Source organism: Carlito syrichta, unplaced genomic scaffold (assembly GCF_000164805.1).
Source record: "Carlito syrichta isolate Samal-C Ts95f unplaced genomic scaffold, Tarsius_syrichta-2.0.1 Scaffold307240, whole genome shotgun sequence".
Lineage (NCBI taxonomy): Eukaryota > Metazoa > Chordata > Mammalia > Primates > Tarsiidae > Carlito > Carlito syrichta.
Window position 1 is genome coordinate 40,674 of NW_007251336.1, and position 14,455 is coordinate 55,128.

Here is a 14,455-nt window from a genome sequence, read left to right on the forward strand (position 1 = left end):
TTCCTCCAGTCTGGGCGACAGAGTGAGACTCCAACTCAAAAAAAAAAAAAAAAAAAAGAATTCTTAATTGTGGGTATACTCCATTTAGTAAGTATATTTTAAGATACTTGTTTGAAAGTTGAGGAATTGTTGTACGTCTTAGGCTTCCCTAGATGTCTCTGGAGATGGTATACCCTAGGTGTCCCTGTAGAGATTATGACTCGGTAGATTTAGAGCAAGTATGAGAGTCTATATTTTATTTTATTTTATTTATTTATTTTTTTTTGAGTTGAAATCTCACTCTGTCGCCCAGACTGGAGTGCAGTGGCCACTCCCGGTCTCTGCCGCCTCAACCTGCTGGGCTCCAGCGATCCTTCCACCTCAGCTTTCCAAGTAGCTGGAACTACAGGTGCGCGCTACCACGCCCAGCTAATTTTTTTGATTCATTGTAGAGATAAGGTCTCACCAAGTTGCCCAGGCAGGTCTCGAACCCTTGGGCTCAGGCAATCCACTCAACTCAGCCTTCCAAGGCACGGGATTACAGACTGAGCCACCGAGCCTAGCTGAGAGTCTATATTTTAAAAGAGCCCTAGGTGATTCTGCCAGGTTCTTTCAACCCACTGGGTCCCACTGATCCTTTGGTCTTCAAGAATGTGTTTTGTCATCCTTTCTTTCATTTTCTCACAGGCAGTAATTTAACTATAGGAAGATAATGAAATCTAGGTTTAGTATATTACCTAAGAATTTAATGTGGCACCTGGGTCACAAAATTAGCTAGAAGTACCAGGCAATGACAGCCACCCTGAAGAGGAAGGAGAAGAAAAAACAGCTTATGAGGCTACTGAAATAGGCTGAAAAGAATGTGGAGAAGAAAACTGAGAAATACAGAAGTCCTCAAGACACAAGGACTCCTGGTCTGAGCCCAATAAAGACTTTATCTTGAAAAAAAAAAAAACAACTTAATGTTCTTCACAATTTCAAAAGGCAATTTACATCCATAAAATAGAACATTATTCTACTCTTAAAGAGAATTAGATAGACTATAAGCAATGACATGAAAAATCTCTAAGATATATGAAAAAAAAAACGCAAGGAGTGAAACAATGTGATTGATATAATACTTTTTAGGTGAATAAAGAAAAAAGTTATAAAAAGTTATCAGTGATTACCTTTGGGGGAAGAGATTCATATAATAACAAGAAAGGGAGTCAAGAGATGAAAGAGGAAGAAAGCTATCCATGCTTCGCTGAATAGCTTCCGTACATAATCTGATTTTACTAATAACATACAAAAAAGGTTTTAAAAAAAGTAATCTGGATTACAGCAAATACGTAAAAATATGCAAAAAAATTTTTACACAAAGATGCCAGCAACAGCATCTAACTGTGGTGCTCACTGCTTCCTCAGCCCCTTGAAAACCACAGTCAAATCAATAGGAATGTTGGTATTTGGCCTTCGGTCCCCACAGGTTCCGCATGCTTGGATTCAACCACGGGTGGGAAACACAGTGTAGATACAGAAAGCTGACTTTTCATATGAGGGGGTTCTGCGAGGCAGAATGCAGGACTTGTGCATTCGCAGATTTCGGTTTCTGCAAAGGTCCTGTAACCAATCCACCACAGATATGGAGAGATGACCATACTTCAAGTTCTCTCCTAAAACTTACAATGTTAATGCTTAGCTTTCTTGCCAGTTCTTCATCACTTTTCAGTTGTTCTTCTATTTCTCTTTGTCTTTGGTCTGTCTGTCTTTTTTCCTCCTCTTCTTCCTCTGCCAATAACTTCTGTATGTATTCTTCACTAGCTTTGTTTTCTTCTTCCTCGCTGGCTCGTCGCTCTGCCTCCACCTTAAAAATGATTAATAAAGAACAATCCTTCTCTGAACTTTTTTAGTATATCAGTAATATTTAATAAGAACAGTAAGACAAAAGTTTTTTTTTAAGGGGAAAACAAATCGGCAGAAATTTAATTTTTTTATTTTTGGTGTTGTTTTGTTTTTTTTTTTTGAGTTGGGAGTCTCACTCTGTCACCCAGGCTGGAGTGCAGTGGCATGTTCACCGTTACCACACCCTCATTCTTCTGTCTCAGTCTTCCAAACAGCTGGAACTACAGGTGTTTGCCACCACATCCAGCTAATTTTTTTATTTACTGTAGAGATGAGAGCTTGCCAAATTGCCCAGACTGGTCTCAAATCCCTGGGCTCAGGCAATCCTCGCACCCTCCCTCCCAAAGCACTAGGACTACAGGCGTTTAAGTCACTGTGCCCAGATAGAAATGTAAATATCTCAAGAGAAATACAAATCTGGAGAGGCATATTACTGCAGAATAGTTGAAGAAGGCTCTCTCAGGAAGCCTTCCGAAGTCAGCCCAATGAAACCTCTATTATCAAAGACTCCTCCTCTTTCCAACCTTTAAGCAGTTTCTACTACACTGACACAAATTTGTGTGTTTCTTGGTAATACTTTCCTCAGTTGATGGAATGCCAGGTACAGACAAACTTAGAGCTAACTGCCTGAACCAAACCCTGTCAAAGGGGATATAACGATAAAACTGACAGGCTAATCAGTGCTTACCCTTGAAACTGGGATCAATAACCAAAAACAGTAGGCAGGAGTGGAATGGATGTTGAAAAAATCACCACATGGCCATTATGTGACTTACAGATAAGAAAACAGAGCCTGTAATCCTGTGCTTTGGGAGGCTGAGGTGAGTGGATTGCCTGTGCCCGCGGGTTCAAGACCTGCCTGGGCAACTTGGCAAGACCTCATCTCTACAATAAATAAAAAAAATTAGCCGGGTGTGGTGATGCGCACCTGTAATTCCAGCTACTTGGAAGGCTGAGGTGGAAGGATCACTGGAGCCCAGCAGGTCGAGGCTGTGGTGGCCAGGAGCGTGCCACTGCACTCCAGTCTGGGTGACAGAGTGAGACTCCAACTCAAAAAAAAAAAAAAAAGAAAACAAAAACACAAGTAGCTTTCTCAGCTTAGTAAGTGGCAGAGTTGAAACTCTGCAAATTCTAGAACCTAAAACTGTGCCTGGAGTCATTTAAACTATATTACCTAAAATAATAATATAAGAACCACTTTAGCAACCCAAAGGAGTTGATTCAAGAATAAGTCCTAGCCAGTCACAATGGCTCATGCCTGTAATCGCAGCACTTTGGGAGGCTAGAGGGTTACCTGAGTCCAAGGGCTCGAGACCAGCTTGGGCAACATGGCAAGATCTCACCTCTACAATAATTCAAAAAATTAGCCTGGTGTGATGCCATGTATCTGTAGTTCCAGCTACTTGGAAGGCTGAGGTGGAAGGATTGATTGCCTGAGCACAGTGGGTCGAGGCTTCAGTAGCTATAATTGTGCCACTGCACTCCAGTGTGGGTGACAGAGTAAGACTCTGACTCAAAAAAAGTAAAAATAAAAAAATAAGTCCTTGATCCAATTCAAACAAACGGACACAAGGGCAAATTTTCTTGCTCTTGAAGGAAAGACAAGAAGAGACCGCTTCTTTTTTCTCTACATATTGTGTATGCATCTGAGGTCGAGAACTATGCTATTAGCCTGAAGATAAAGCCAGTTCACAGAAGCTAGCACAGAAAGGAGCTACAGAGTGTTATCTAAAAGAAACCAACCCTGAAGCCCATACTACTCTGGAATTCAAGTTACTTATAATTTTCTTACTAAGGTAATGTAATTTGGTTTCCTTCCTTTGTTTCTTTCCTCCTTTCCTCCCTTCCTTTCTCTTTGTAGAGACAGGCTCTCCCTCTGTTGCCATGGGTGGTTTTTAACCTCTGGCCTCAAGTCATCCTCCCATCGCTGCCTCCGGAAGTGCTGGGATTAAAGTGTGAGCTGTCATGCCTGGCCGATTTTATTTGTAGTCAAAAGCATCCCGGCCAGGCACAGTGGCTCAAGCCTGTAATCCCAGCACTTTGGGAGGCAAGGTGAGAGGACTGCCTGAGTCCAGGGGTTTGAGACCAGCCTGAGCAACTTGGTGAGACCTCATCTCTACAATATATCCAAAAATTAGCCAGGTGTGGTAGCGCGGGCCTGTAGTTTCAGCTACTTGGAAGGCCGAGGTGGAAGAATCACTTGAGCCCAGCAGGTCCAGGATGTGGTGGCCATGAGCATGCCACTGCACTCCGGCCTTGGTGAGAGTGAGACTCCAACTCAAAAAAAAAGGAAAGAAAGAAAAAAAAAAATCCCTTCATACTTAAATGCTTAGGGATCACTATCATATAAGAAAGCATCAGTTATGCATAAGCTAAGGTTCATAGAGAACTGGCCCCTCCAAAATTATGCCTAAGTAAATTAAAACTAGTGCATAACCATTTTGAACACATGTAAAAAATGAAGCCTTTATAAAGTACATTAAAATTATCTACATTTCAAGATATATTAATTATCTAAGCACATAAAACTATATGTAAAATCTGAAATTAAAAACATGGAGAGAAATTTTTCAAAAGACAAAAGTGCCACTATTTAACACCTACCTTGCTTATCTCCTCTTCATATTCTCTTCTCAATTCCCCAGGCTGACTTAACAGGCGAACTGGCTGACAATCATCAGCTGTTTCATATCAAAAAAGAAAATAACATCGGCAACACAGAATTTTATGGGTAACTTTGGTCTTTCATTAAATCTATATTAATATAAAAATACAAAATTAAATCAAATACAAAACACAGTTATTAATACAGCAATATCTTCTTTTAGAATTCCATTTTAAAAAGAGGTGTTTCGTTTCAAAACGGTATGTGGATGCATATACTTAACCCTTCCTCTAGACTCCATTAAAAACACAGTACAGAGCCGGGCTCGGTGGCTCAGCCTGTAATCCCACGCCTTTGGGAGGCTGAGGTGAGTGGATTGCCAGAGCCTGTGGGTTCGAGACCCGCCTGGGCAGCGAGACCTCATCTCTACAATAAATCAAAAAATCAGCCAGGCGTGGTAGTGCATGCCTGTAATTCCGGCTACTCGGAAGGCTGAGGTGGAAGGATCGCCGGAGCCCAGCAGGTCAAGGCTGTGGTGGCCGGGAACGGCCACTGCACTCCAGTCTGGGCGACAGAGTGAGACTCCAACTCAAAAAAAAAAAAAACAAAAAAACACAGTATGGGAATTTTTAAAAAATGTAATCCTACAACAGCAAAGAGATTAGTGAAGGGGGTTAATCAATAAACAAATTTTAACAAGTGTCTAGAAAATAGGAAGTCAATGAAAGAGAGACGACTGATACAGCAGAATAAAGGAAAACAAGTCTTGGAAGGGAAGGCCACAGTTGAGGTGGGGGAAATCTGCTTCATCTGCAAGTGAGCAATTCAGGCCAAGGAGTGTAAGGAGCTAGGAATCCAATGTATGCGTGTGGGGCAGGGGGAGACGGACGGGACAGGAGAATTCAATTTATTGTTAAATCAGAATCCTTGACTGACAGGCATCTCTTCCTGGATACGTGTGCAGGCGCACACATGCATATTTCTTTAAAGAAACTGAACTATCTAGAGAGAGCCAGAGCAGCTAAGGCAATAGTGGCGGTGACCCAAGGCAGAGCCCTGAGCAATCTGGCAGCTAGGGATGACAAAGCCTAAAGGTCAGGTTTCCACCTGCCTGACCTTAAGCATTGTTTGCCAGTCACCAATAACCATCCATGTACACAGTGCTTTTTACCAGGACCTCCTTTTTAACCATAAAAGCTCATTCAAAGATTACAAGACATTTGAAATAAATCTACAAGACTTAAGAGAAACAGTAAGCCATACAAAAAGAGGGAGAAAAAACTCACCCTGGAAATAAAAGATAATTCAGGAACAGAAAATAATCTAAATGTGTGCATGTGTATCTTCAGCAGATCTGACAAGAATTTTATTTCATAAAACAATAAGGCACTGTAGAAAGAGAACACCCAGAAAAAGGGGACACATCTATCTTACCTGTTCAAAACGGCAGCTATTACTCAACTCCCGCAATCAGGAAAGTCAGAACTGTCACTGCCACATTTTTGCTTTCTCAAGAATAAACAAGGCCAGGATGGTGGCTCAAGCCTATAATCCCAACACTTTGGGAGACTGAGGTGAGGGGATTGCCCGAGTTCAGGGGCTCGAGACCAGCCTGGGCACCTTAGTGAGACCTCATCTCTACAATAAATCAAAAAATTAGCTGGATGTGGTAGTGCATGCCTGTGGTTCCAGTTACTTGGAAGCCTGAGGCAGAAGGATCACCTGAGCCCAGGAGGTTGAGGATGTGTGGCCGTGAGCGTACCACTGCACTCCAGGCTGGGCAACAGAGTGAGACTCCAAAAAAAGAAAAAGAAAAATCAGTCATGGGTAAAGGGCAGACATACATTATTTGGGTGATGGACATCCTAAAAGCCCTGAATTCACCACTACCCAATCTATACATGTAACAAAATTACACTTTTACCCAATACATTTATACAAGTAAAAAGAAAATCCAGAAACCAAGATTTTAATGTGAAATCTTCCCATTTAAATATTGGCTCTGGATGGGCCACAGAAAACATGCCTGTATGCTTCATATGGCCTGTAGGCCAGGAGTTTGCTAATTCTGCAACAGAGAAGAAATGAAAAACAGTGATCCAACTCCATATGAGCAGGGATGAAGCATGCTACATTCTCATTTATTCAGTCAGTAAAGAGGATCTATTAAAGACAACACTGTGGATCATACAAGTTTGAGTAGAAGGATTTTTAAAAAAAAAAGGAGGGCCCAGAAACAAAGTTCAAGTAGTTAAGAGGAACAGCACTTCTATTACAGCATGATTACACTTCTATTACACTTCTAATACAGGATGATGGAATAAAATAGAGGTAAATTTAAAATCCTATGATAACAAAGGGATTTCTATCAAGAGAAAGACAATATTTCATGCTTTGTGGACTATGTGGTCTCTATCAATTCACTCAGTTCAGTCACTGAAGCACAAAAGCACCCATAGACATAAACTAATAAATGCAGTATCTGCACTGCAATAAAAATTCATTACAAAAAAAAGTGTGGGTCAAGTTTGGTCTTTGGGCCATAGTTTTAAAGTCCCTAGCTTAGAATATTCCTAACTGTTAAAGTCCTCAAGTGAAGCATTATTCACAATAGCCAAAAGATGGTTAAGTATCCATCAATGAATGGATAAACAAAATGTGATATATATGTGTACATACACACAATGGAATATTATTCAGTCATAGACACATGCTAGAACATAGAAGAACCCTGAAGACATTATGCAGAGTAAAATAGCCAGAAACAAAAGGACAAATACTGTGTGATTCCACTTGTATGAGATACTTAGAGTAATCAAATTCAGAGGCAGAAAGTAGAATGGTCGTTGCCAGGAGTTGGGGGACAGATGAATGGGGAATTATTGTTTAATGGGTACACAGTTTCAATTATGTAAGATAAAAAAGTTTGGAGATGGATTGTGGTCACAATTGTACAACAATTCAAATGTATTTAATGACATGGAGCTATAAACTTAAAAATGATTAAGATGGTAAATTCTGTTATGTACATTTTACTATAATAAAAAAATTAAAAGTAAACCACTTTACAAAAATAAAAGAAAACATGTGTTAGTTTTCTAGTGCTGCCATAACAAAGTACCAAAAACTGGGTGATATGAAAAGACAGAAATGTATTGTCTCACAGTTGTAGAGGCTGGGAGTCCAAAACAAAGGTGTCACCAAAACAGTGACCCTTTTGAAACCTGTAGGGGAATCCCTCCTTGCCTCTTCCTAGCTTCTGATGGCTTCCGACAATCTCTGGCATTGCTTGGCTTGTGGATGCTTCACTCCAGTCCTCCATCTTCATGAGGTATTCTCATTGTGTCTTCACATCTCTTCCTTGTGTGAATCTGTCTCTGTGTCCAAATTTCCCCTTTTTATAATGAAACCAGTCATAATAGACTAGGGCCACCCTAACGGCTTTATTTTAAATGATTACTGAAAAAATTAAAGATGACCTAAATAAAAGAAATACACCATTTTTTGGGATATAAAGCTCTATACTGTTCAGAAGCTAATTCTACCCAAATTGTTCTATCAGTTCAAAGCAACCCTAACCAAACTCCTAATAGACTTTCAGTAGAAACTGACATGTTGGTTAAAAAATTTAAATGGAGCCAGGCACAGTGGCCCATCCCTGTAATCCCAGCACTTTGGGAGGTGGAGGTGAGAGGATTGTCTGAGTCCAGGGATTCGAGACCAGCCTGGGCAATTTGGCAAGACCTCATCTCTATCATAAATCAAGAAAAATTAGTCGGGAATGGTGGTGTGAGCCTGTAGTTCCAGCTACTTGGAAAGCTGAGGTGGATCACCTCAGCCCAGTAGGACGAGGCTGCGGTGGCCGTGACCATGTCATGTACTCCAGCCTGGGAGACAGAGTGAGCCTCCAATTCAAAAAAAAAAAAAACCTGGCAAAGTGCCAGTATCCAAAATATATAAAGAACTCCTACAACTCAAAAAAGTATAAACACAAAAGAATCAAACAGTCACTTTACAACATAAGATAGAAAAATGGCCAGTGAACACATGAAAAAGAACACAACATTAGTTACCTGGGAGATACAAATGAAAACTACAAGATACTACTATAAACCTACCAGAATGGTTAAAATTTAAAAGACAGGTAACACCAAAGCTTGGTGAAGATGTATGGAAACCAGAACCTGAATATGTTGTTGGTGAAATTGCAAAATGACACAATCACTTTGAGAAAAAATCTGGCAGTGTCTTACAAAACCAAATATGCATCTACTCTATGCTGAGAAATTCTACTAATTACCCAAGAAAAATGAAACCATATCATCACAAAAAAGCTTGTGCATGAATCTTCACCACAACTTTATTCATAATACTGAAAAGCAGCAAACAATTAAGGCACGATCAACAGGAGGATGGCCAAAAACATGTAGAATAGCCAAGCAGTGGAATGATAACTTAAAAGAAAAACAACCTAATAGCTATACAAGGATAAATCTTAAATCTTATGCTGAGCAAAAGAACCTTATACTGCCAGGTGTAGTAGTGCATGCCTATAACCCCAGCACTTTGGGAGACTGAAGCAGGAGGATCGCTTGAGAGCTACAGCTGGACTGGATTTTTACACCCATTGCCCAAGAAAATCAAAACGGATGCAGTTATTACAGTTATAGAGTTTAATAATCACAAAGCAGCTGAGTGAGGAAGTTGGGAGAAATTACACAAATCTGCCTCAAATATTCAGAGGACAGGGTTTCTTTTTTTTTTTTGAGTTGGAGTCTCACTCAGTTGCCCAGAATGAAGTGCAGTGGCTGCTCCCGGCCACTGCAGCCTAGACCTGCTGGGCTCCGGTGATCCTTCTGCCTCTGCCTTCCGAGTACCCAGAACTACAGGCAGGCGCTACCACGCCTGGCTAATTTTTGATTTATTGTAGAGATGAGGTCTCGCCAAGTTGCCCCGGTGGGTCTCGAACTAGTGGGCTCAGGCAATTCACTCACCTCGGCCTCCCAAAGCGCGGGATTACAGGCTGAGCCAGCGAACCCAGCCAAGGACTGGGTTTCTAAAGGAAGAGTGGCAGGGAGAGCTAGGGGATGGATGGAGGTTGAAGTCTATCAGAGTATAAAGTCTGAAAAAGATGTCAAATACCATTCTTAGGAAACTAGCCGGGCGTGGTAGCGCACACCTGTAGTTCCAGCTACTTGGAAGGCTGAGGCGGAAGGATCATCAGAGTCCAGCAGGTCGAGGCTGCGGTGGCCGGGAGTGGCCACTGCACTCCCGTCTGGGTGACAGAGTGAGACTCCAATTCAAAAAAAAAAAAAAAAATTTCTTAGGATTTACAATCGATGCTATCTCTGAGACAAGTTCCATGACCGTCAGGTATCATCCCTGATCCCTGGGACATTGTGGAGGTGGTCCCGGAAGAAGATATATGTGTGGGGAGGCCCTGAAGATTGAAGCACAACCCTAGATCCGTTGTTTAAGAGAGAATAGGAAGCCGGGCTCGGTGGCTCAGCCTGTAATCCCGCGGCTTTGGGAGGCTGAGGTGAGTGGATTGCCTGAGCCCGCGGGTTCGAGACCCGCCTGGGCAGCGAGACCTCATCTCTACAATAAATCAAAAAATCAGCCGGGCGTGGTAGCGCATGCCTGTAATTCCGGCTACTCGGAAGGCTGAGGCGGAAGGATCGCCAGAGCCCAGCAGGTAGAGGCTGCGGTGTCCAGGAGCGGCCACTGCACTCCAGACTGGGCGACCGAGTGAGACTCCAACTCAAAAAAAAAAAGAGAGAATAGGTTGATCAGCCTCCTTGGTGGCAGGTTCCCCTGCTCTCCAGGAGTCAGGATGGAAAGGTAATTGCCCTCTGCAAGGTGAAAAACTTAGAAACAACAAAATTATTAATCTCTAACCATAGCTGCAGTTTTTACTCTGTGACCCATTAATTTTATAAAGGCAGTTTTATCTATTTTTATTTTTATTGTGTTGGGGTCTCACTCTGAGCCCAGGCTGGTAAGCAGCAGTACAATCACAGCTCAACACAGACTAGAACACCTGGGCTCCGGTGATTCTTCTACCTTGGCCCCTCCAGAATGGAACTAGAGGGGTGTGCCACCACATGCAGTTAATTTTTTTATTTTTTTATTTTTTTTGTAGAGATGAGGTCTCGCTATGTTGCCTAGGCTGGTCTCGAACTCCTGGGCTCAAGTAATCCTCTCACCACAGCCTTCCAAAGCACTGAGATTCATAGGTGTAAACCACTGAGCCTGGTTATAGGCAGTTTCAGAAGCCTGGAGTTTGATCCATAGCAAGGTCTTACCACTACAAAAAAACAAAAACAAAACAAAAAAAAGGTGGATGTGGCAGTCCTAGTTACTCAGGATGCACAAGAGGATCACTTAAGCCCGGAAGGTTGAGACTGCAGTGAGCAGTGATTATCACACCATTACATTCCAGCCTGGGTGACAGCGAGACACAGTTTCCAAAAAAACAAAAAACTAAGTACACAAGGTTAAAAGAATACATACTGCATGATTATTGTTGTGGGTTGATATGTATCCCCCCAAAAGATATACTGAAGTCCTAACCCCAATAACTAAGAATGTAATCTTATTTGCAGACAGGGTTATTACAGATAAAATTGAGTTCATATTGAAATAGGGTAGGTTCTTAGTCCAATATATCTGCTATCCACATAAGAAAGGATAGAAGCTGGGCTCGGTGGCTCTGCCTGTAACCCCGCGCCTTTGGGAGGCTGAAGTGAGTGGATTGCCTGAGCCCGTGGGTTCGAGACCCGCCTGGGCAACGAGACCTCATCTCTACAATAAATCAAAAAATCAGCCGAGCTGGGTAGCGCGTGCCTGTAATTCCGGTTACTTGGAAGGCTGAGGCGGAAGGATCGCCGGAGCCCAGCAGGTCGAGGCTGCGGTGGCCGGGAGCGGCCACTGCACTCCAGTCTGGGCAGCCGAGTGAGACTCCAACTCAGAAAAAAAAAAGAAAGGATAGAGACACAGAGAAGAACTCCATGTGCTGATGGAGACTGGAGTTATGCAACTGCAAGCCAAGAATACCACAGATTGCCAGCAAAACCAGAAGCTATGGAGAAAGGTGTGGAACAGATTGTCTCCTAGAACCTCCAATAATACATGTCCCTATTGACACCTTGATTTTGGACTTCTAGTCTCCAGAATTTAGAGAGAACAAATGTCTGTTATTTTAGCTTTGTGATAGCCCTAGAAAATGAATAAAATTCAATTTACATTAAGTTCTAAAACAGAACAAACTCATCTGTGGTAGAAAAAAATAAAAACGGTGGCTGATGTTTTGAGGGTAGGGTAGGGATTAACTGAAAGGAACATGAAAAACTTTCAGGGTGCTGGTAATGTTCTGTGCTCTGACAAGACTTTGTGTTACAAAGGTTATACATAAGTGAACACTTGATGAAGGGACAATTAAGATTTGTGAATTTCATTACATGTAACTTTTACATTAAAAGAAAAAGTTAGCAGGGCATGGGAGCCCGTGCCTGCAATCCCAGCACTTTGGAAGGCGGAGGTAAGAGTATTGTCTCTGCAAAAAAATAAAAAAACAGCTGGGCATGATGGTACATGCCTGTAGTTCCAGCTACTTGGAAGGCTGAGGCTGAAGGGCTGCCTGAGCCCAGCAGGTCAAGGCTGCGGTGGCCGGGAGCATGCCATTTCCCTCCAGACAGTGAGACTTCGACTCAAAAAAAACAAAGAAAGAAAGAAAGAAAAAGTCGTAAGCAAATATTGATCTCTATTTAAGAATATGTATACTTACATATTTGAGGGGAATTAAATAAACTAACTAGATGTATGGGTGGATAGGTGGAATGCTATGCACAGCAAAATGTTGTTATGTATGTTATGGGTACGAATGTTTACTGCAAAATGTGTGCATGAGGAAGCACTCAGGCAAACCCAGAATATGAGCACTCACAAGACAACCGTCCCAGTCTTTTCAAAAAGTCAGTGCCATGGGTAGAGGGCAGAGAGGGAAGGGAGAAAACAACAAACTGTTATAGATGAAAAGAGATGTTTAAAATTTTTCTCATAACAAAAGATGGGGAAAAAAATTGAGTCTACTATCAAAACTGTTAAAAACAACAACAAAAAACAAGCATTGGCAAGGATGTGGTGCAACCACAACTCTCCTACACTACTTGTTTTTGGTGAAAAACTACAATACCTACCAAGGTGTGACACCTCAGGCTCTACTAAAAAGCCAACTCAGAAAACAACCATGAACCACAGTTGGCATCAGTGTAAGAGCATGACGGGAAGGCAACCAGAACAGAAGCCAACATCTCTTGCAACACACAACTGTACAGACACAAATTCCCCACAAGGAACATGCCCAGTTACCACAGTCACTACACTCAAAGAAGCACAAAGCTTTATACCAGTAAGTACTTATAATTCCTTATAGCAGAGAGGCAATTTGTCAATCAGGGATAATTTTTACCATAAGCAATGTTGCACAGTAATAGTGTTGACGTTTTCTCATTTAGCTAGAGATTTAATCAAAGGTTAAGTCCTCAGGTAGCACAGGAAAAGATTTTAATTTTTTATCCATACCCTAATACTCCAAAATTCTACTCTTAGGTGGCTGCCAGGGGTTAGGGGGAGGGGAAATGGGGCGTTAGTGTCTAACAGATATGGAAATTCAGTTCAGGAAGATCAATAAGTTCTTGAGATAATGCACAACAATGTGAAAGTAATGCCACTGAGCCATACAATTAAAAATGAATAAAATGGTATCTGTGTGGTGTAGTTTACTACAATTTAAAAAGACATAGCACAACACCAACCAGTTCACATGTACTAGGATAACTATTAAAAACCAACAACACAGAAAATGACAAGTGTTGGTCAGGATGTGAAGAAACTGGAACCCTCGTACATAAACTGGTAAAGCCGCTGTAGAAAACAGGTTTGGGCCAGGCTCAGTGGCTCAGCCTGTAATCCCAACACTTTGGGAGGCCTAGGCAAGTGGACTACTAAGTAAGACCTCAACCCTAATCGAAAAATTAGCCAGGTGTGGCAATGCGTGCCTGCAGTTCAGGTTACTTGGAAGGCTGAAGTGGAAGGATGGCCTGAACCCAGCAGGTCGGCGCTGGGGTGGCCATGAGTGTGCCACTGCACTCCACCCTGGGCAACAGAGTGAGACTACAACTCAGAAAACAAAAAAAGAAGAAAACAAGTTTGGCAGTTCCTCAAAAAGCTAAACATAGAATTACAGGATCCAGCAATTCCACTCCTAGATATACACATAAAAGAACGGAAAACAGGCATTCAAACAAATATTTACATTAACTTTTTAAAAAAATTTATTGTAGAGACAAGGTCTCACCAAATTGCCCAGGCTATTCCAGAACCCGTGGGCTCAGGCAATTCGCTCACCTCAGCCTCCCAAAGTGCTGGGATTATAGGCTTGAGGCACCACGCCCAGGCTACATTAACATTTTTATCAGCAGCATTAAAACAATCAAATGATGAAAAAATCCAAATATCCACAATGGATAAACAAACATATATGTACATTCATAAACAGAATTATTCAGCCCTAAAAATAAAGTACTGATATTGCCACCTTGGAAACCTAATGCTAAATGGAATAAACCAGTCGCAAAAAGATCACATATTGTATGATTCCAATTCTGTAAAATATCTAGAATAATCAAATTCATAGAGACAGAAAGTAGAGCTGGGGGGAAAGGCAAAATGGAGAGTCACTGCTTAATGATTACTCAGCATATTCTGTAGGTACAAAAAAAGGGAAAAAATGGTTAGAGTTTATCTGGGGATAATAAAAAAGTTTTGGAAACAGTATCCATGGTTACATCGTGAATGCAATTAATGTTGTTGAATTGCACTTAAAAATTGTTTAAAAAGTAAGTTTTGTTATATACATTTCACTACAATTTAAGAAATGCAGTATACCAAAACCAATAAATTGTACACTTTTTTTTTTTTTTTTTT

General features: G+C 41.5%; 1 protein-coding gene across 1 annotated transcript in view; it reads right to left on the reverse strand.

Annotated features, from left to right (window-relative positions):
- The window catches only part of RNF168 (ring finger protein 168), a 35,559-nt gene that overhangs the window by 18,588 nt on the left and 2,516 nt on the right, over positions 1–14,455 (reverse strand). The window contains exons 3-4 of the mRNA XM_008064227.1: positions 4,468–4,544; positions 1,646–1,825 (exon numbers count right to left, since the gene is read on the reverse strand). Of these exons, the coding sequence (XP_008062418.1) occupies positions 1,646–1,825; positions 4,468–4,544 (257 nt within the window). The remainder of the gene's footprint in view (positions 1–1,645; positions 1,826–4,467; positions 4,545–14,455) is intronic.